Source organism: Balaenoptera ricei, chromosome 10, assembly GCF_028023285.1.
Source record: "Balaenoptera ricei isolate mBalRic1 chromosome 10, mBalRic1.hap2, whole genome shotgun sequence".
Lineage (NCBI taxonomy): Eukaryota > Metazoa > Chordata > Mammalia > Artiodactyla > Balaenopteridae > Balaenoptera > Balaenoptera ricei.
This window is the reverse complement of record NC_082648.1, coordinates 6,205,840-6,226,843: the sequence shown is the minus strand read 5'-3', so window position 1 is coordinate 6,226,843 and position 21,004 is coordinate 6,205,840. Positions and strand designations below refer to the sequence as shown.

At 49.2% G+C, this 21,004-nt stretch overlaps 2 protein-coding genes and 1 non-coding gene across 11 annotated transcripts in view; all 3 read left to right on the top strand.

Annotated features, from left to right (window-relative positions):
• CHD4 (chromodomain helicase DNA binding protein 4) overlaps window positions 1-11,003 on the top strand; it is a 30,125-nt gene extending 19,122 nt beyond the window's left edge. For 3 of the 8 annotated variants that reach the window (XM_059935190.1, XM_059935192.1, XM_059935186.1), the window contains exons 26-40: window positions 2,310-2,490; window positions 2,575-2,661; window positions 2,753-2,841; window positions 2,946-3,079; window positions 3,421-3,565; window positions 3,679-3,844; window positions 4,108-4,205; window positions 4,315-4,444; window positions 4,697-4,768; window positions 5,091-5,228; window positions 5,483-5,591; window positions 5,706-5,838; window positions 9,102-9,300; window positions 10,038-10,201; window positions 10,384-11,003. In XM_059935190.1, the coding sequence (XP_059791173.1) occupies window positions 2,310-2,490; window positions 2,575-2,661; window positions 2,753-2,841; window positions 2,946-3,079; window positions 3,421-3,565; window positions 3,679-3,844; window positions 4,108-4,205; window positions 4,315-4,444; window positions 4,697-4,768; window positions 5,091-5,228; window positions 5,483-5,591; window positions 5,706-5,838; window positions 9,102-9,300; window positions 10,038-10,201; window positions 10,384-10,401 (1,863 nt within the window). In that variant the 3' untranslated portion in view covers window positions 10,402-11,003. Of the gene's footprint in view, window positions 1-2,309; window positions 2,662-2,752; window positions 2,842-2,945; window positions 3,080-3,420; window positions 3,566-3,678; window positions 3,845-4,107; window positions 4,206-4,314; window positions 4,445-4,696; window positions 4,769-5,090; window positions 5,229-5,482; window positions 5,592-5,705; window positions 5,839-9,101; window positions 9,301-10,037; window positions 10,202-10,383 lie in introns of all 8 variants that reach the window. The other 5 variants (XM_059935191.1, XM_059935188.1, XM_059935184.1 and 2 more) reach the window with 3 other exon arrangements.
• On the top strand, window positions 3,884-4,023 carry LOC132373853 (small Cajal body-specific RNA 11). Its single transcript, XR_009505511.1, has one exon. It is a non-coding gene; the product is annotated as a small Cajal body-specific RNA 11 (non-coding RNA).
• An 860-nt stretch (window positions 11,004-11,863) lies between the features above and the next one.
• On the top strand, window positions 11,864-20,785 carry NOP2 (NOP2 nucleolar protein). Of its 2 annotated transcripts, XM_059935182.1 has the most exons (16): window positions 11,864-11,970; window positions 12,256-12,365; window positions 13,434-13,479; window positions 13,662-13,750; window positions 13,939-14,177; window positions 15,242-15,297; window positions 15,418-15,580; window positions 15,677-15,874; window positions 16,030-16,119; window positions 16,987-17,074; window positions 17,151-17,291; window positions 17,827-17,966; window positions 18,109-18,198; window positions 18,343-18,465; window positions 18,576-18,804; window positions 19,995-20,785. In XM_059935182.1, the coding sequence occupies exons 1-16, from the start codon at window positions 11,864-11,866 to the stop codon at window positions 20,678-20,680; spliced, it is 2,595 nt and encodes an 864-aa protein (XP_059791165.1). In that variant the 3' UTR covers window positions 20,681-20,785. The 2 variants fall into 2 exon arrangements, with proteins under 2 accessions (XP_059791165.1, XP_059791166.1); XM_059935183.1 differs by lacking the exon at window positions 17,151-17,291.
• Window positions 20,786-21,004: the final 219 nt, after the last annotated feature.

The following is a 21,004-nucleotide window of genomic DNA, read 5'->3' as shown; positions in this document are numbered from 1 at the left end:
CTCCCTGGGGATAAGTGATAATTTATTTTATAAATTATTTTATGTGCACACAAATTACATATATATGTATATATACATACACATGTATATACACACAAACGCCTTTTTTCCTTTTCCTTTTAAGGAAAGTAGTTGTTTTTTTTTTAAATTGAAGTATATTTGATTTACAATGTTGTGTTAATTTCTGCTGTACAGCAAAGTGACTCAGTTATACATATATATACATTCTCTTATTTTATATATACTCTTTTCCACTATGGCAGTTCCCTGTGCTATACAGTAGGACCTGTTGTTTATCCATTCTATATATAAAAGCTTACATCTGCTAACCCCAGCCTCCCACTCCATCCCTCCCCCAACCCCCTCCCCCTTGGCAACCACCAGTTTGTTCTCTACGTCCGTGATTCTGTTTCTGTTACATAGATTCATTTGTGTACTATTTTAGATTCCACATATAAGTGATATCATATGATATTTGTCTTTCTCTTTCTGATCTTACTTCACTTAGTATGATAATCTCTACTTGCATCCATGTTGCTGCATAAGGAAAGTAGTTTCTTATACATGACATTCTGTACCTTATTTTTGTCCACCTAATAAATCTTGGAAGATTTCATCCAAATCAATACCTAAAGAGCTCCCCCCCCTCCCCACCCCTTTATTCGCTGCATAATATGTCCTTGTTTGGAAGTACCATAATTTTTTTACTTTAAAAAATTGAGATATAATTTTTTTTTAAATTAATTAATTAATTTATTTTTGGCTGTGTTGGGTCTTTGTTTCTGTGCGAGGGCTTTCTCTAGTTGCGGCAAGCGGGGACCACTCTTCATCGTGGTGCGCGGGCCTTTCACTGTCGCGGCCTCTCTTGTTGCGGAGCACAGGCTCCAGACGCGCAGACTCAGTAGTTGTGGCTTACGGGCTTAGTTGCTCCGCGGCATGTGGGATCTTCCCAGACCAGGGCTCGAACCCGTGTCCCCTGCATTGGCAGGCAGATTCTCAACCACTGCGCCACCAGGGAAGCCCAAAAATTGAGATATAATTGACATATGCCATTATATTAGTTTCAGGTGTACAACATAATGATTTGATATTTGTATATTTTGTGAAATGGTCACCCCAATAAGTTTAGTTAATATCTGTCACCATACATAGTTATACATTTTTTTTTCCCGTGAGAACTTTTGAGAGCTGCTCTTTTAGCAACTTTCAAATATGCAGTACGGTATTAACTGTAGTTACTATGCTATACATAAAATCATCATGACTTATTTATTTTATAACTGGAAGTTTATACCTTTTGACTCTCTTCACCCTTTTCACCCCCCATAATTTATTCAAGTTCCATAATGATGGATATTTAGGTTGTTTCTAGTATTATGCTGTTAGCAGCAGCTTAATTCTAATGTAAGGGATTTGGAGTTAGTGGTCCTGAACGATCTGAAAAAAAAGTAAGACTTTCAACGGAGCATAAACATTATTGGGATATAAGAAGATATATATAATGTTTTTTTCACAGTTGGTAAACTTTTATGAAGTTTATGAAGAACAGAAAGGGCTTATGGCCCTTCTACTTTATCTCTTGGGAAAATCTTTTGCAGTATTTCAGAAACTTCTCCATTCTACCTTGCTAAGGCTGTAACCTCTCTTTTCTTCATTTTACTGTCTTGCAACTGTATATGCATCAGTAAAAGGGGTTAAAAGAAAACATACTGTCTCTTCATCCTTCTCCTGTGATAACAGCTCCATCCTATATTTTTCTTTAGTTTTTTTTTTTTTTTTTTTTTTTTTAGTAAATCGTTCTAATTTTTTTTTTAATTTATTTATTTATTTTTGGCCGTGTTGGGTCTTCGTTTCTGTGCGAGGGCTTTCTCTAGTTGTGGCAAGCGGGGGCCACTCTTCATCGCGGTGCACGGGCCTCTCACTGTCGCGGCCTCTCTTGTTGAGGAGCACAGGCTCCAGACGCGCAGGCTCAGTAATTGTGGCTCACGGGCCCAGTAGCTCCGCGGCATGTGGGATCTTCCCGGACCAGGGCTCGAACTCGTGTCCCCTGCACTAGCAGGCAGACTCTCAACCACTGCGCCACCAGGGAAGCCCTCTTTAGTTATTTTGACTGCTAATCTAAACATAAGTATGAGGAACCATGTCTTGTCAGTTAAATTTCTTTTAAGCTCTTAGGTCCAAGCAGGCACACCAAGTCTTTCAGAGTCCAGTCCTGAAGAGGAGCTAGCAGAATGGGAAGTGTGAGGACCAGGGGTAGCTGGTGGTGCTGACTTCAGCACCCCTGAGTCCTGGCCCCCCCTCTGTCCCAGGAGGAAGAGGAGGTGGAACGGGAAATCATAAAACAGGAAGAAAGTGTGGATCCTGACTACTGGGAGAAATTGCTGCGGCACCATTACGAGCAGCAGCAAGAAGATCTGGCCCGCAATCTGGGCAAAGGAAAAAGAATCCGTAAGCAGGTCAACTACAATGATGGCTCCCAGGAGGACCGAGGTGTGTGTGGCCGGCCCCGCCCCCCACCCATGGGCCGTTCCACTAGAGCAGTGGGCCCCGCTCATCTGCCCTCTCTCCCTCCAGATTGGCAGGACGACCAGTCCGACAACCAGTCCGATTATTCAGTGGCCTCAGAGGAAGGTGATGAAGACTTTGATGAACGTTCAGAAGGTGAGGGCTATGCCTTTCTGCTGGATTTTTAAAATATTGCCGTGTCTAATATCCCTATCAGTGTCGCTCACGCATCCTTTTCTTCTTGCAGCTCCCCGCAGGCCCAGTCGCAAGGGCCTGCGGAATGATAAAGATAAGCCATTGCCTCCTCTGTTGGCCCGTGTTGGTGGGAATATTGAAGTAAGTACCGTTCCGTTCTAGGGAAGGTTGGGTGAGTGCTGCTGTCGGGTCTTTGGTGGAGTAAGGTCTACTCCTTCTCTCACCTAGGTTCCTTCTCCCCCCAGGTTCTTGGCTTTAATGCTCGTCAGCGAAAAGCCTTTCTTAATGCGATTATGCGATATGGGATGCCACCTCAGGATGCTTTTACCACCCAGTGGCTTGTGAGAGATCTGCGAGGCAAGTCAGAGAAAGAGTTCAAGTAAGTTGAGAGCTGGAATGACTGAGGTAGAGCAAGGGCTTTTAGTCTCTGGTCACTCCACAGTACTAGTGCAGGCTGTGCAGGAAATCGGCTGTCTCCTCTGCTGACGTTGGCAAGTGAGGCTGTTAGTAATAGGGTTCTTTGTATTCCTTGCTTCCCTGGAAGAGGACCTGGGACATGGTGTGGGGTCTGGAGACCAGCTTTCAGTGCGATGGTCGGCTTTACCTCAGATGGAGCCATAGTTGTTGTCTGGGGTGATGCCTGACTGCAGGTGGGAAAGAATCTGATCTAGGAGTTGGCATGATTGCTGTTTAACCCATTTCTCTATTTGTTTACTACAGGGCTTACGTCTCTCTTTTTATGCGGCATTTATGTGAGCCGGGAGCAGACGGGGCCGAGACCTTTGCTGATGGTGTACCCCGAGAAGGCCTGTCTCGCCAGCATGTCCTTACCAGGATTGGTGTCATGTCCTTGATTCGCAAGAAGGTGAGCCCTGAACCTCCCTCCATCGTTCAGGGGTTTCTAGGTGAAACTGGAGAGCCAGCAGGAAAGGAACCTAGATGGAATTGGGTCTTCAGCGTCTTGTCCCATTGCTGCAGGTTCAGGAGTTTGAACATGTTAATGGGCGCTGGAGCATGCCCGAACTTGCGGAAGTAGAGGAAAACAAGAAAATGTCACAGCCAGGGTCACCTTCCCCAAAGACTCCCACACCCTCCACTCCAGGGGACACACAACCCAATACTCCTGCACCTGCCCCACCTGCTGGTAAGTCTGCCTGGACTGTTGTTTTCTATCCTCTTCTTCTTGTCCTGGCCTTTGCTTTTTCTGCTTCCCTGTACTCAGTTCTAACAGGGGAGTCTGGCAGGACACACAGCAATCTCCCTCTCAGTTTAGGAGGGCTGTCCTAAGAATAGGGCTGGCTCTTAAAGGCACGAGAGGACAGTTTAAGATGAGACAATCTGAGAAGGTGTGACCTTCTCTCTGATCTGGGACCTTCCTCCTAATGAATGTCTATTATTGGTACGCAGAGGATGGGATAAAAATAGAGGAAAATAGCCTCAAAGAAGAAGAGAGTGCAGAAGGAGAAAAGGAAGTGAAATCTGCAGCCCCTGAAGCCGCTGTTGAGGTAAGAGATGGGGGTGACTGGACGCCACACCAAAGGCAGATGGATAAGCCTGTTCTTCCTCTTGGGTGCTGGCCTGTCTGCTTCAGCTTCTTTCTTCTTTCCTTTGAAGTGTACACAGCCCCCTGCCCCTGCCTCAGAGGATGAAAAGGTCCTTGTTGAGCCTCCCGAGGGAGAGGAGAAAGTGGAAAAGGCAGAGGTCAAGGAGAGAACAGAGGAGCCAATGGAGACAGATCCCAAAGGTATGCACATTTTCACACACTACAGATCCCTGTGAACCACAGTTGCTCTTGGACTTGCAGCCCGGCTGGAGGGAAGTCCAGAGGAAGTGACACGCTGAAGAATCTTGTACCCTTGATTTTAAACTGTGGGCTTTTTCTCTCTCAAGACATCGTTTATGACTTTAATCATCAAGATTTAGGTTCAGGATATAGTGTAGAACAGAGGAGAATACACTTCCTTAGATATGCTCTCAGTGCCATCTGTTCTCCCAGGTATTGCTGATGTGGAGAAGGTGGAGGAGAAGTCAGCAGTCGATCTGACTCCCATTGTGGTGGAGGACAAAGGTGGGTGTTTGGAGAAGCTGACTGTGCTTTTAAAAGGACTCTAAAGCTGAAAGGAAGGACTTTATCTCTTGGACACCCCTCCACCCCCAGGTTCCCCCATCCATACCCATATAATCATTTTATCCCAAGCTAAAAGACTCCACCTCTCCCCACATGTGGCTGTCAGTGGGCCAGTGGCACCTTTTCCTGGGTTTAAGAACACTTCTGTGGAGAAAGGGTGGAGGTAGATGGGTGTCTTGTAGCATATGGTGCTATGTATGGGTAAGGACTATGGTGCTGGCTTCTGTCTGGAGCTGACATTTTTCTTCTACATGTCCTGTAGAGGAGAAGAAAGAAGAAGAAGAGAAAAAAGAGGTGATGCTTCAGAATGGAGAGACCCCCAAGGACTTGAATGATGAGAAGCAGAAGAAAAATATTAAACAGCGTTTCATGTTCAACATCGCAGATGGCGGTTTTACTGGTATGAAAAAGAGGGGCCCACTGGGGTTAGACGGATTCGAGGTGAAATCAGGGTTCTTGTCAGAAACCAGGGTACAGAGACTTTACCTCTCCTAGAGAGAATGCCAGGCTGACTGCACACTCCTCTGGGGTGCATGTTAGAAAGCCAGAGGCATATTAAGTTGGTATCTGGGGATCAGGAATAAATAGCTCTTTGAATTCTCACAGATGTTTGCCTTTCTTTTTCTCCCCAACCTTCCTTAAATTCCTCTTCAGAGTTGCACTCCCTTTGGCAGAATGAGGAGCGGGCAGCCACAGTCACCAAGAAGACTTATGAGATCTGGCACCGACGGCATGACTACTGGCTGCTGGCTGGCATCATAAAGTATCCTTTGCCTGAGTTGGGGCCGAGGTCCTTGGTGAAGGTTTCTGAGGGTCCACAGTTTGAAGTTCTTAATTTCCTTGTTTCGTTTTTCCTGAGCAATTAATTTTCCAATAGCCATGGCTATGCCCGGTGGCAGGACATCCAGAATGACCCACGCTATGCTATCCTCAACGAGCCTTTCAAGGGTGAAATGAACCGTGGCAATTTCTTAGAGATCAAGAATAAGTTTCTAGCCCGAAGGTTCAAGGTGAGCAGGACGGAGAGGCATACAGCGTTGAAGTGGCGGCCTTTAAAGTGCAGAAGGGACTAAAGGAGGGAGTCGGCTCATTCAGCCATGCTGATTATTGTGTTCTCCTGTGCATTTCGCTTTGTATCCTGTGAAAGGCTTTGCTCCCAAGTATCTTAAATATTAGAGATCAACACATACAGACCTGAAGGTTAACCAGTTGGTTAAGGGCTGAAGGTGACTGTGCCTGATGCATGACACAGACCAGTGCAGTGGGTGTGCTGGGGGAACACGGTAGGCTGGAGTGTTCAGGAAAGATACAGAGGTGGGACTGAATTGGATCTCTGAGGAGGCAGGGCTGCCAGTGGGCTGGTGGTACTTTTTTCTGGGTCTGTGTGGATGAAGGGTGGGGTAGACGCAAAGGTGTAGAGCTCCATTTTCAGAATCACTAGGGCTGATACGCCCAGGACTGAGGGGGAGTTTTCCTCAGGAATTCAGCAAATGCATATTAAGGGCACCTTGTGTGCAGACCATCATAATGGGATACCATGGAGATGAGACACGTGGATCTTAACGCTGAGTATAATTGGGGGAATAAGAAATGTACACTAATAAACCTTCAAACATCATGTGCTAGGTAATGGGTGGGCCAGGGACAGGCCCGGTGCCTGTTCACGAGGAGCTCTCAGTTTAACGTAGAGGCAGATGTGTGGTCAAATGAATGTCATTCTTTGTGTTGTGAGGGAGACTGCTAAATCCTTAAGAAAGTTCTCCAGAGGGAATGTGGGGAGTGGGGAGAGAGCTCACAAGTGCTCCAGGGAGAAGATGCCATTGGAATGAAGTTTTGGTGACTGTAATAGCGATTGCCAGATAGAAATGGAAGGCCCTTTGATCAAAAAAAATTAGGTTAGGCAAAGACAGAGGCTGTAGAGCTTATGGTGTTTGGAAACAGCAAATAGTCCAGGTGGGGTGTAGAAGACACTTGTGTTGGTGATGGTGGGAGGTACGTTGGAGAGAGAAGTAAGGCTGGAGGTCGGTAGGTAGGTTTTTTGGCACCAGATAAGAGAGTTTGGACTTTACCTTATAGTTCATGGGCAGCCATTGAGGGTTTGTGAAGGGTTTTGATACAAGCAAGGGAAACTGAAACAGAACATTCGTGAGATTACAGAACTATCATATAGTCATGAGGTAGTAAGGGCTCGTCTGTGATGCTGGTTGTGGAAAATGAAAAGGATAAGATAAAGGGAACGAGGGACGTCCCTGGGGGTCCAGTGGTTAAAACTCTGCGCTCCCAATGCAGGGGGCCCAGGTTTGATCCCTGGTCAGGGAATTAGATCCCCCATGCCACAACTAAGATCCAGCGTGCTGCAACTAAGACCCGGTGCAGCCAAATAAATAAATACTAATAAATAAATAAATAAATAAAAGATAAAGGGAATGAAACACCAAGGAATTTACAGGATTTACTGATTTACTGTAGGGGTCAGCAAACTTTTTCTTTGAAGGGGCCAGAGTAATTCAGGCTTTGTGAGACACTGACACTCAACTCTGTCATAGTGTGCAAGCAGCCATAGGTGAGAAGTATGAATATGTTCCAATAAAACTATTTATCGACACTAAAATTTGAACTTCATATAATTTGTATGAAGCATTATAAACTATTATTTTCACTTTTTTTCAACCACTTAAAAATGAAGAACCCATTCTTAGCTCTTGGACCATCCAAAAACAGGCAGTGGCCCAGATTTGGCCCACAGGCCATAGTTTGCTGACCCCTGAGTTACTTTATTGAATTTGAGATACAAAGGAGTGAGCCTCCAAAAATAATTGAAGTTTTGAGTCTGAGTCACTGAGAAAGTTAAATTATCATTGGCAGATCAGGGAAGTGAGGAGAAAGTTAAGTTCAATTTTAGACAAGTCATTTGGTGTTTTTCACAAGTAAATATCCCCCCAGTATTCCCACCACCATTAAACAAGTGGGATCAAAGTGATCAAGCGTGCACGAGTGGGATCAGAACAATCAGTGCTTGAGACGCATGTCTGAAAAGCGCCAACTCATTTGCATAGAGGTGCTGGCTGATGCCAGGAGAGACGCTGATCCTGGAGAAAGCTCATAGTTTGGGGCAAGAGGGAGGGGAGCTGGTGAAGGAGACTGGGTGGTATATAGATTGAAAGTAGGTGCTTGGTCTGTTTGGGGATAAGTTAGTAGGCCTGAATGGAGCCAGGTCTTCTGGAAGAAACAACAGTCCATTATTCTCATACTGTCCTATTTCCTGACCCCTAGTGGATTCATTCTTTTTAAGAACCAGTGGATACTTGAGTAAAATAAGTCTCGTAAGTCATGAATCAACATTCTGTCCCTTGGAATGTATTTCAAAGGCCGTTTTACACAGCTCCATCAGGTGACATGTGCCAAGTGTTTGTTGCATTATGATTTTTGGTGGTGGGGCCTGGAGGCACCCTAGATGTTTGACATTGGGAGTGTGGGTAGGTAAAATGTGGATTCACATCACCCAGCATTAAGAAACAGTTGGCAGCAACAAAGTACACGTTTTGTAACATAAATGGACCTTTAAAAAATATATATAGTGGGGAAATGAAAAAGCATTTTATAATGTACAGAAAAACATTCTGTAAATGAGAAATGTGCACATGAAACAATACTGTCTTCAAGAAAACCCACAAAAAGACACACAGTAGGTGTATTAGAAGGGTTGCCTATTGAGGAAGGAAAGGAATGGGAGAGAGAGAGAGAAAGAGATGAAAGAAAAGAAACAACAGGAATAATTTTAGAGAGTAAAACAACTTAAGTGATAGGGTAGGTATATACCCATAGGATGGACTGCCATGCCACCATTAAGTCATCTGTGTTCTGTAATAACCTAAACGGGCAAAGAATGTGAAAAAGAATGGGGGAAAAAAAGCCATCTTTTATAAAGAGCAGCTAATAACAAGGGAAGAGCCTTACTATGTCACTTTGAGTGAAAACAATATAAATACATATATAGAATCTTAATTTTGTAAAAAACATGTTAACAAAAAACCTCAAAATGTTAACAGTATCTCTCGGAGGTGGAATTGTGATTTTAATTCTTTATACATTCTGTATTTTCTAAATTGAGGATTTATCATTTTTGTATAAGAGTGAATCAATAAAGGGTAAAGAGCTTTAAAAACACAGACCTTCAAAGTGGGGTGAAAAAGGCAATGGAACGTTGAACTGGCCAGGAGTGGGTTCTGAGAGGCCCATGAGAAATGCCATCTCCTGTTTCTGTCTTGTCCAGCTCTTAGAACAAGCCTTGGTGATTGAGGAGCAGCTGCGTCGGGCGGCTTACCTGAACATGTCAGAGGACCCCTCTCACCCTTCCATGGCCCTGAACACCCGCTTTGCTGAGGTGGAGTGTTTGGCAGAGAGTCATCAGCACCTGTCCAAGGAGTCGATGGCGGGAAACAAGCCAGCAAACGCGGTCCTGCACAAAGGTAGCCAGTGGCTCCCCTGCCTCCTGTGGACTTGGCCTCCTTCCTCCTCTGCCCCGCCCTGACACACACCTACTCCTCAGGTCTGAGCCTTGTTCGGAGCCCCTTTCTTTGTCTGGGAGCTTAGGGTGTGCCGGGGATCCTTCGTTCCTTCTTAGGAAGCTAGCATCTTAGAGACAGTCAAGGACAGTAGTTCTTTGCTTTTTAACTCTTGAATGTATTCCAGTTCTTGGAGGTGGAAGGCAAAGCAGAATAATATAGTGTGATCTGGGATAGTTTAGAGGTTAATAGGGTGACTTAAGATCTTGTCAAATTCTAGACTGCTTTCAACATTCTGCTTTTAATTAAAGTTAAGACATTGTGAGGGGGATGGAGGGTGAAATGAGGAAAAGAAAGCTGTTATAAAGCAAGAGGGAGACAGCTCCAAAGGTGCAGAGGAAAGATAGTGAGAAGAGGAAACAATAGGAATAGCTATTGAAGAAGTGGAGGAAATAGAGGAAATAGGGATCAAGGGACAGGTGGCTTTAGAAAGCACAGAATCATGGACAGTTGGAACTGGAACATGAGGGACAGGAATTTGAGTGTGGTGGAGCCAGGTCAGGTGACTCGGTGACAAAAGACAATACTCCAGCACATCAGTCACTTGGTCATTGAGAAGTAATGGGTGGGGGGTCCACTTAACGGGAAGATGGACCTCGGTCTTGACCACCATGGCTCACCGCCTCTTTTTCTTCCCCCTGCAGTTCTGAAACAGCTAGAAGAACTGCTGAGTGACATGAAAGCCGATGTGACTCGACTCCCAGCTACTATTGCCCGAATTCCCCCAGTTGCTGTGAGGCTACAGATGTCAGAGCGTAATATTCTCAGTCGCCTGGCAAACCGGGCACCTGAACCACCTCCACAGCAGGTATAGGACCATTTTCATCTGGCCAGCTCTTCCAACGGAGCCATTCTAGAACTTTAACTCTGCTGTCTGTCCCTAGCTTTACATACTGGGCAGGTGGGGCTGGCTTACCAGTGAGTTCCCTTGGGATCAGGTGGGTTCCTGGAGTCTGGAATTCTGACTCCCTTGGCTCTCTCTTCCTATAGGTAGCCCAGCAGCAGTGAAGCTCCAGATGGATGATACCACCTCCACCGCTGAGCAGTGACCTTCCTCACTTTCCCTTGCCCAGCTTCTCCCCTGGGGGCCTGAGAGACCCTCTCCTTCCTTCTGCCCCATCTTCCAAGTTGTAGAGGAACAGCCCCGCTGAGCACTGGGGGAGGGGAGGGAGTGAGGGGCAGTGGTGCCCTTCCTGCTGGAGAGACATGCAGCAGTAGCGCCGGCGCCATCTGCGGGGAGCTGGCGGGCTGGCCTTCTGGGCCCTGGCTTCTCCCCACTGTAACGTCTGTTACACACAAACTGTTGCGGGTTCCCAACAGGCTTGAAGAAAATGATCAGAATTTCTTCCTCCTTTTGGTTTTATTTTGTTGGTTTATTTTGTGTTTTTTCTCCTTTTTTGGGGGGTATTCACAGTGGGCCGGGCCCCTGGGTGAGACACAGCTACCTCTGTTGGCATCTTTTTAATACCAGGAACCCAGCGGCTCCAGCCCCTGAGTGGCTAGAATTAAATAAAGTGGAAAAAAAAAAAAAAAAAAAAAGAACCAAAAGCATAAAAAACCACAGCAAATTTCTTGACGAAAATTGAAAATAAAAGTTTCCTTGTATTTTAGTGCTCTCGTTCAGTGTGGGTGTAGGTGCAGGTGGATGAGTGTTTCTGATGGGAGCCCTGGGACATGTGTGTTTGGAGACGAAGGGTTTCCTTGTGTCCTGAGATTTCACGAAAGAGCCGAGTTCCCGCTGTGCACGTGCCCGTGCTGACAAGCCCACCTGGGCACAGCGGGGCCACCGGAGCCCCCGGGTCCACAGCCCACCGCGGCCTCCTGGCTCCGCGAGGGTGCGGAAGCGGACTTCTCCGGGCTGTGGGCGTCGCGCGTATAAAATGAAGGGGTCTTCCTCGCAGAGTTGGGAAGACGAAACCAATGAAGGGCTGGAACAGTTTTAACAGCTAAGCACCACCTTGCTGTCTCTTTGAAGAAAGGCTGAAGTCGGTTTTTCTGTTAACTTGCGTGAATGAAGTCAGGACGCGAGACGCCTTCCTCCCGACCTCCAAGACGGAAACCTGGGCAGAGAGGACCGTTACCTGAGGGGGAGCGCGGGGTCTGGGGTCAAGGAAGAGGGTTTCCGCGTCGCAGGCGTGGGGTCCCCCGATCTTGAGGCGACGTCGGGCGGAGGGGGGGCCCGGCTGTGGCGCCTCCGTTCGAGGGGAAGGGGCGGCTTTCGGGTACAGTATTTCCGACTGAACTCTGCAGTGAGGCGAAAGACCCACGCCCGGAGGGGAGGGCGGGGAAGCCGAAAACGCCTTGGGTGCACCGCCTTCTCCGCCCGGGGGGAAAGCAGGGCGGTCCGCCCGAGAATAGTGCCCGGCCGCACGGCCCCCAGCCCCGCGCGGGCATGGGGAGCAAACGTTCCGGCTTCCGCGGCGGACAGGAAGGCCGGAAGAGGCGGGGCCTCGGCAGGCGCGTAGGGCGCATGCGTGAGACGTTTCCGTGGTGTGGCGTTGGAGCGCCTGAGCTGGGCCGCACGTGGAGCCCCGCGCCTGCTTCCGAACCCCGTCTCGGAGCTGGATTGGCTTCCAGGTGAGCCTAGGCTTCGGGCGGGTCTGGAGGAATTTGGGGAAGGAAGGGTGAGGCGCTGACCTGGACTGGGGCGTGGGGAGGGGGGCGGGACGCGCGGTACCTACGGCGTGGGACCCAGGGCCCGGGGCTCAGCGTGGAGTGGACGTTTGGCCAGGCCTCGAGGGGCTGTTGAGTCGAGGTTCTGGTGGAGGCGATACCCTCTCCCGCTCCATTTCGCTTCGTCTGCGTTCTGCCTTTCCCTTACATCACGCGCTCCTCTACTGTCTCCCGTTTTGTTTTCCCCAGTACCATGGGGCGTAAATTGGACCCTACGAAGAAGGAGAAGCGCGGGCCGGGCCGAAAGGCCCGGAAACAGAAAGGCGCCGAGACCGAACTTGCCAGATTCTTGCCTGCAGGTAAGGGTCTGGCGTGCTCCCTCTCCCGCTTCTCCAGCTTTTGCGCTGTTCTTTTACCTGTAGCGTAACTCTTCCGTTTTTTAAAGTCATTTTGTGTGTTCGTTTTCTGTTCAAGCGGAATTTTCTTTTAATGAGTTACTAGGAAATAAGTAGGAATGAAATATTCTCATTAGCGTTTAGAACTTAGGGAAGATGCGACAGGGACACAAGTACCCATGTAAGGAGAGGTGTGGTTTAACACTAAGGGAGTTCAGAGGAAGGGGGATCCCACGGAGTTAGAGAGTTTGAAAAGATTTTGTTTGAAAAGATTTCGTGAAGCAGTTGGGTTTTGAAAAATGGGTGACATTTTAGCAAGTGGAAGTTGGAAGGGTATAGTCCAGTCACTGTTGAACCTCATTGTTGAGGGCATGGAGATGGGAAAGCACAGATCTGGTTCCCGCATGGTTAGTAGTCTACTGCATGCAAGACTGGGTGGGAGGGAAGAATGGGCAGGTAGTTTGTGTTGAGCATCATATAAAAGATGCAGTTTACTGAGGTGTTGGCAAATGCTAAACACTATACCGAAGCCTTTGGGCACATTGTATCCTCTCATTCTCAGTGTCCTGTGAGAGAAGCCCTGCTAAGGAAATGGGTGCTGAGAGGTTAACCTGTAGATAATTATTAAATGACAGAGCTGAGATTTAAACTTTCTGTTTCTTGGAGAATATATATGAACAGCAGCAGTTGTAAAGGTAAAATCTATTGTGGTTGGTAACTGATGAGTTGAGAGTAAAAGAAAGGGCAGAAGAAAGTTTTGAGTCTGTGTTACCAGAATGATGATGATGCTGTTTGTTGAAATCAGTCTGGAGGGAGGCCCAGTTTGGATTTGGCTGATAAACAGCCAGATGGAAGTCATCTCCTTTACATCTCTTATGCAGCTCCCGATAGAGCACAGTGGAGTGAGTTATAATCTACTGCCTCTAACTAGTGTTCCAATTCTCTTCCCTTTTACTTCCTTTCCCGTTGCTTTTTTTCATTTCCCCTGTAACCTCCTGTTCTGCCTGTTTAAAAAAAATTTTTTTTAAACAGGTGGTGATGAAAATGTGAAGAGGCTGTCCAGTCGTGCCCGAAAGAGGTGAGTGTGCATGTCCAGACTTATGTTACACAGATTAAATTGGTATCACTCATCTTTAGGCACATGCTCCCATGTGATCATGCTGATGGAAAGAGCTGTTGGGGACTGTCAGGTTTCCCTGCACTGGCAAGTGGCAGAGCCTAGAGCTGTGTTCCATTTCCTCACTCCTTTTATGTTTTCAGGGCAGCCAGGAGGAGGTTGGGCTCTGCTGAAGCCCCTGAGATGAATAAGTCCCCTGGGGCCAAACCATTGCCTGGAAAGCTATCAAAAGGTCAGTGGAAATAGGAGCTGGGTGCCACGTGAGGAGTCCTCTGGGTCCTGTGTAGGGAGGGGCTTGTTGAGTATTTCTGAAGTGAAAGGAACAGCCAGAGGACGTTCTTGGGGGTAGAAAGTACAGGCTCCTTCAGTGTGCGGCTGCCATCAGTCCAGGATTCTTCAAACCCTTTGGAATCTCTGCAGGAGCTGTCCAGGCACCCAGTAAGAAGGGAGCCCCGTCCTTATTTAACAGTGCTCGAGGCAAGAAGCGCCCAGCACCAACCCATAGCAGTGACGAGGAAGAAGAGGAGGAAGACTCTGAAGGGGATGGTGTAGTGAACCAAGGGGACCTCTGGGGCTCCGAGGACAGTGATGCTGATATGGTAGATGACTATGGAGCTTACTCCAGCTCAGAGGACGAAGATGAGGATGACGGTGAAGAGGTGAGCTTTATCTCTCTGGGTCTTCAGAAAGCTATCCTTGCCTTCTAGAGTCTTTCCAGATCCTTGAGACTATCTCTCAGTGACAAGGATAAGCCTGAGTGGAGAAAAGGGATTTTAGTGTTCCATCACCTTTCGTAGCACCTTACCTCCTCTCAGCGCGTGTGCAAGTTTAAAAGAGCCGCAGGATGGAGCACTTGAAAATATGACGATGCTCAGTGCTGGTGAGGATGTGGTAAGGCGGACGCTTGTATGGCCTCACTGCTGGGACTAGAAGTGCACACACTTTTTTTTTTAAAGCATTTGGTATCTGAGAACTTTAAAAAGGTTTTTCCTTTTCACTTAGTAATTCCACCTTAGGAAGGTGATCCAGAATGTAGACAGAGGTTTACTTGCTGAAGTATAAGAAGTTATTATGTATTATACGGTTTAAGTATATGAGTGTGTTACTAGGAAAATTCAAGCATAATCGAGTCGTATGGAACAAAAAGAAAGTTCCCACTTTCACCCCTCTCCCCCAACCCCCCTTCTCTCTACGGAGCTACTGTTTTGCGATTTCCAGGCACCATGTGGACCATAATGCCAAAACTCTGGAAACTTCCAACATGCCTAATGTGCTTAAATGAACTATGGTTCGTTCATATGCTAAATTAACGTTTGGTCATTATGTCTGCGAAAATGCTTGTGATCTAACTGTGAATGAGAAAAGGCAAGAAACAGACTTGAAAATGAATCATGATTTTAACTATGTGAAAAATGTAGAGTAAGCGTGGAGGAAAATATGGCAAAATGGGCGCCCAGGGCAGTTTGTGTGTTTGTGTCCCGCGCACCCACCCATGTACATATGGGCATGGGAAGGACAATGTAACGAACTCTTTCGGTCCATCATTTTACTTCAGTAATGGTGAATATTTTGCTAATCTTATATTCACTTCTTCAGGGTCTAAATTTCTTTCTGGAAGCAAGAGTTATGTTTGTATTTAGGAAAAAAACAGAGGTAGGAAGTATTTTCGTGGGCTGGTGGAAGGGCAAGCTTTGCGTCACCAGCCTCTTGTCTCTTTATTCAGTTGCTGCCCATTGAAAGGGCTGCTCGGAAGCAGAAGGCCCAGGAGGCTGTTGCTGGGTGAGTTTTGGAAACTCTTAGGGTGGAGAGTAGGCAGCGGCTGGGATGAAGGAAAATGTGACTAAGGAGGAGGTGTCTGCTTTGATCTGTGAACCACTCTGTTCTTGGACCTGTTTGTAGGGGCCAGTGGAGTGAGGAGGAGACCTATGAAGAGGAGGAAGAGGAGAAAGTGTCCCCTGAGTCACGCCCCAAAGAGGATGATGAGATGGAAGGGGACCTGCGGATCAATGTGGACGAGGAGGAGACTTTTGTGCTGCCCCCTGCTGGGGAGATGGAGCAGGATATCCTTCTGGTGCAGGGAGAGCCGGAGGGGGATGCTTGGGAGAAGGCACTTCCAGGCCCCAGGAAATCAGGAAGCAGTTCCTTAACAGGTCCACATGCCCAGGTTCCGGACTTGCAACGAGTTCACAAGCGCATCCAAGATATAGTGGGAGTGCTGCGCGATTTTGGGACTCAGCGGGAGGAAGGTCGGTCTCGTTCTGAATATCTGCAGCGGCTTCGGAAGGATCTGGCCACTTACTACTCCTACGGAGACTTCCTCCTTGGCAAGCTCATGGACCTCTTCCCTCTGTCTGAGGTACCGACTTGCCGTTCTGATGCCCTTCATGCTTTTCTTTCCTCACCCTCTCTTCTCTTACACTGTGTAAGAAGGCAGCCAGCCCCCTTGCTCTCTGCTTTTCTGGCTGCGCCCCTAGGCCAGCCTGACCTGCTCCCTGCCATGCTCTGTCCCAGCTGGTGGAGTTTTTGGAAGCCAATGAGGTGCCTCGGCCCATCACCCTCAGGACCAATACCTTGAAGACCCGGCGCCGGGACCTCGCTCAGGTGAGGGATGGGCTCTGAGGTTTGCTTGTCTCAGGGAGGCACTGGCTTCTGCGAATCCCAGAGACTCCCCCGTCCCACCCTACTGGGCGTGGGGGGTCTTAGTACCTAGGCACTTCTCAGTACAGGCATGGTCCCAGGAGGCAGACCTAGGCCTAGTGTCACGCTGGGTCTGTCTGGCAGGGCTAAGGACCTCTGTCGATTGGGGAGCTCGTCCCTTCAGCCTCTGCTCCCTGTGACAGGGCTGAGACATCCGCATCACGATGAAAGTGCCGCCGCACAGAGAAGTGGGAGGGGGTGGTCTGCCTCGTAGATCATTGAGAAGCTGGTGAGACTGTGATTCCCGTCCCCAGGAAAAGACGTGACACGCACGCACAAGCAGTATTTTAAGCTCCTCGTTTCCAAGGGTTCAGGGGCCCAAGGTTAAAACCCTGGTGCCAGAGGCAGTGGTGTGACCCTGTGTGTTGTCTGTCTCCTGGTGTCTATCTTCTGTTGTCTCTCCTGGAAGGTAACTCGATAATTATCTTTAAAGTTGCTATAACCAGTAATGCTAAGTTTTAGGATGGCAAGGGGGCTGAGGCTCTTGGAAAATCGGGGTCCACTTCCAGGAGATAAAAGAACAGGAGCTGGTAGTGTGCTCCATTGGGATGGAGTTCAGACCTTGAGTTAGAACCTGAGGCTAAGGCAAAGGAGACCACGGGACGGGATGGGACAGACTCTTCTGTGCGCCTGTGATGATTGTGTCCTGACTAAGCTCTAGGGGTTGTGGTGCCATGGGCCTCCCGCCAGGACCAGGGTTTCACATCTCCATCCACCTACTGGGTAGAGTAGCTTCCGAGGTTTTAACACTTTCATCCATCTTATCTTCAGGCGCTGATCAATCGTGGGGTTAACCTGGATCCCCTGGGCAAGTGGTCGAAGACTGGACTCGTGGTATATGATTCTTCGGTGCCCATTGGTAAGTGTTCCCCGCCCCGGAGCCCTTCCGCCCCTGCCCTCGTCCCAGCATGTCACAGGCGGGTCCTCATCCACAGGTGCCACTCCCGAGTACCTGGCTGGGCACTACATGCTGCAGGGGGCCTCCAGCATGTTGCCCGTCATGGCCTTGGCACCCCAGGAACATGAGCGGATCCTGGACATGTGTTGTGCCCCTGGAGGAAAGACCAGCTACATAGGTATGAGAAGGGCCGGTGGGGCTAGGCTTCAGCTGGCTCTCTGCTTATGAAAGGAGGTGGGGTTGCACAGGCGGTCAGCGGAGTGGGGAGCAGCACAGGTTCTGGAGTGGGCCCAGCTCCAGCCCCACGAGGGCCTCTTACTGCCCACGTGACCTTGGGCATCTGTGGAATGGCGAGGTGATGGTGCTCGTGTTGGCCATTACGTTATGCTTGGGTCGTGAGGGTTGAGGTGCGCATATGCAAGTCCCTGGCACAGTAACCGCTACATATAATTAGTCGTAACCATTTTATTAAACTGTTATCCCTTGGAAGAAGTAACTTAGCCTGAAGGATCAGAAGGGCGTTCAGTAACAATCAGAAAAGTCATCCTGGTGGGCTTGCTCGTCACAGGGCCAGTGCAGACTGGGTGGCCAGTGGGGTTGCGGCTTATTTGGGGAAGGGGTGAGACTTCACAGGCAGATTCTTGGGCTAGAGGGTGGCCAGCAGGTGTGGAGGCGCCGGAGCTGCCGGCGAGCACCGTGCCTCCTCCCTTCAGCCCAGCTCATGAAGAACACAGGCGTGATCCTCGCCAATGATGCCAACGCCGAGCGGCTCAGGAGCGTCGTGGGCAACCTGCACCGGCTGGGCGTCACCAACACCGTCATCAGCCACTGTGACGGGCGCCAGTTTCCCAAGGTGGGGCTCCCCGCTGTGCGTCGCTCCTGGGGCGTCTCACCTGCTCCCTTCCCGACCTCAGGGTGTTGAGACCTGCCCTTAGGAAATAATCGGTATGGTTCAGGTTGCCAAAAACATCCACTTAGCCTACTTTTTTCCCCAGGTGGTGGGGGGCTTTGACCGGGTCCTGCTGGATGCTCCCTGCAGCGGCACTGGGATCATTTCCAAGGACCCAGCGGTGAAGACTAACAAGGTGCAGGGGGTGGGGGACCAGCTGAAAAGTCTCGGGGGAACGGGGGCTGGCAAAGCGGAGTGGGAGGTGGGCAGCCAGCAGCTCACGTCTCTGGGGGCCACCTTGAGAAATTCCCACGCTGTGGGTCTCTCCGTCTTGGGACAGGATGAGAAGGACATCTTGCGCTGTGCTCACCTTCAGAAGGAGCTGCTCCTGAGTGCTATTGACTCTGTCAGCGCCACCTCCAAGACAGGGGGCTACCTCGTCTACTGTACCTGCTCCATCATGGTGAGGCCTGTCGTGGAGCGAGAGGGGGCAGTGCTGGCGCTGGCGCCCCCCAGCACCCCTTCGGCTCCAGCTCCGCTTTCCCTTCCATCTCTGTCTCCCCCACACGTCAGGTGGAAGAGAACGAGTGGGTGGTAGACTACGCCCTGAGAAAAAGGAACGTGCGGCTGGTGCCCACGGGCCTGGACTTCGGCCAGGAGGGCTTCACCCGCTTCCGGGAAAGGCGCTTCCACCCCACCCTGCGCTCCACCCGCCGCTTCTACCCTCACACCCACAACGTGGACGGTTTCTTTATTGCCAAGTTCAAGAAATTCTCCAATTCTATCCCCCAGTCGCAAACAGGTAAGCGGTGTGCTCTTTGTACCTCTCCTCTCCACCTTTGCTCTTTCTACCGTAGCTTCAGGAGGCTTTCTAGTGTGACTGTGGGGAAGGGCGGATCTCGGCCTCCCTCTCCCGGCCTTGGCACGCTTGGGTGAGAGACCCCTTTCATCCCAGCTAGAGTTGTTCCCAAGCCTGGGCCCCATTCGGTACGTTAAGGGGTTCACGTGGATGGGGTCTTTTCCTTGATTCTGCCAAATGGCTGCAGTTGTTCGGCACTAAATGCATTCCCAGCGCGAGTGTGGTTTCTTGGCCGAGGGTTGCCTTCCTGGTAATAGACCTCTGCCGGTCCAGCCTTGTCAGCACTGGGTTGGCACGCAACTCCTCAGAACTGTCCGTTCTCTGAGCCCATCACACTAATTGCAGATCGTTTTCCTCAGCCATCTTGAGGAGTCTGGCCTGGATCTCAAGGGGGGAAGGGTGGGGTTTTCTGAAACAAGCCTGAGGGCTCTGCCTGCTGGGATGCCACCCTGAGTTGAGTTGGAAGAGGGAGAGGCGGGCTTCTCTGGACACAAACCACGTCACTTATTGAGTTGATTTTTTTTTTTGTCTTTATAAACAATGCCTCTTAACAAAAGTCACATCTGAATGTTAACAGAACAAAAACCTCTTTAAGAAGTAGCAAAATTTCCTGCATTTTTTTTTTTGCTGTAACTGTAAAGATACATATTTAATATATCAGTCTTCATGAATGAAGACTAGCTTGTTTCTAGTTGCTCTGTGTGCTTTCTTATTTTCCTGCATCTCATCAAACTCTGCATGAAAAAAATATCTTTTCTGATTAAAAGAGAAGCCCAGTGCTTCAGGTTTTTTCAGGATTCACCTCCTCTTTAGAGTGTCTTGTTACCTGCTGGCCTCAAGGGGGCACAGCCTCAGCCTTCCTCTGAAAACCTTTTGGCCCAAGGATGGGTAGTGATCCCTTCTCTTTAATACAGGGTTCAAATATGACTTGAGTAAAGACCAGGTGATATTAAGTAATATGAATCCAGGTAATCTGCTCTCAGGCACCGTCCCAACTGTGTGGAACACTTGGCCAAGAGATAGTACCCAGGCAGTTTCCTTATTTTAATACCTCTACTTACCTCCTCCACTAATGATCAAGACCCAGTGATGAGGCCTGTTTTCTCAAACCATGTGTTTAATTTTAACCTCAGGAGATTCTGTGATATCCACCCTTACAAACCTAGACTTGCCCAACCTGAAAGGGCAGGTGACCCCCCAGCCTGAGTGCAGCAGCCTGCCTGCCAAGAAGGCCAGAGTGGCTGGTCAAGCAAAGCAGCGGCTGCAGAAACGGCAACATCCCAAGAAGGCTTCCTTCCAGAAGCAGAATGGCATCTCCAAAGGGACAGACTCAGAATTGTCCACTGTGTTTTCTGTTACAAAGGCCCAAGCTTCCTCCAAGCTCCAGGATAGCAGTCAGCCAGCTGAAAAAGCGGCAGTGGTCAGGGAACCAAAGGTGTCTGGGAAACTAAAGCAACAGTCACCCAAACTGCAGTCCTCCAAGAAAGCTGCCTTCCGGAAGCAGCGTGCTGCTCCCAAGGGCACCTACACAGAAACACCTGCTGCGCCGTCCCTCTCCAAGACCCAGGCCACTCTCAAGCCCGAGGACCGTGATCAGCCCCTTGGGAACGCCACCGGGGCTGAGGAGGTTAAGCAGCAGGTGCCAGAGCAGCCTTTCAAGAAAGCTGCCTTCCAGAAACAGAATGGCACCCGCAAGGGACCTAAGACTCCAATCATGTCCCCCCCGCAGTTACAGCCGGCCCCCGCCAGCAAAGAGGAGAAAATCTCTGTCCAGAGGCGGCAGCCAGCCCCTGCTGTCTTCGATGGATGGTTGAACTAGACTGGGGTGGCTCATTGCCATTGTTACTGGGTTGGAACTCTTACCTCTGTGAGGATGGCTTCCCCACTGTGGATGTGAAATTTAATACACATTTTACAATCTCTGGCCACTGTGTGTTTTTTTTTGAGGGGACTGGGTACTTGCTTTGCTGCTTAAAGGGTAGAGGTGGGAGGGTGGGACAGGGAACCTCTGAAGAGGGGACAGTGTGGTATACTGAGAAATCAAGTCAGTTCCCAGGGACCCAGGGAAAAAGAGTCACGGAGTCAGAGCCTGGGTGTTTGGATTCAGGGGAGAGGAGGGCAATTGGGGTGTAGGCAAGGTGAA

What these genes read in the sequence shown, in the direction of transcription:
- NOP2 (XM_059935182.1), top strand. Translation starts at nt 11,864, where the DNA reads ATGCGTGAGACGTTTCCGTGGTGTGGCGTTGGAGCGCCTGAGCTGGGC. An exon ending in CAGCGGTGAAGACTAACAAG is followed by an intron (nt 18,199 to 18,342) that starts GTGCAGGGGGTG and finishes GTCTTGGGACAG; the next exon opens with GATGAGAAGGACATCTTGCG. An exon ending in ACTGTACCTGCTCCATCATG is followed by an intron (nt 18,466 to 18,575) that starts GTGAGGCCTGTC and finishes CCCACACGTCAG; the next exon opens with GTGGAAGAGAACGAGTGGGT.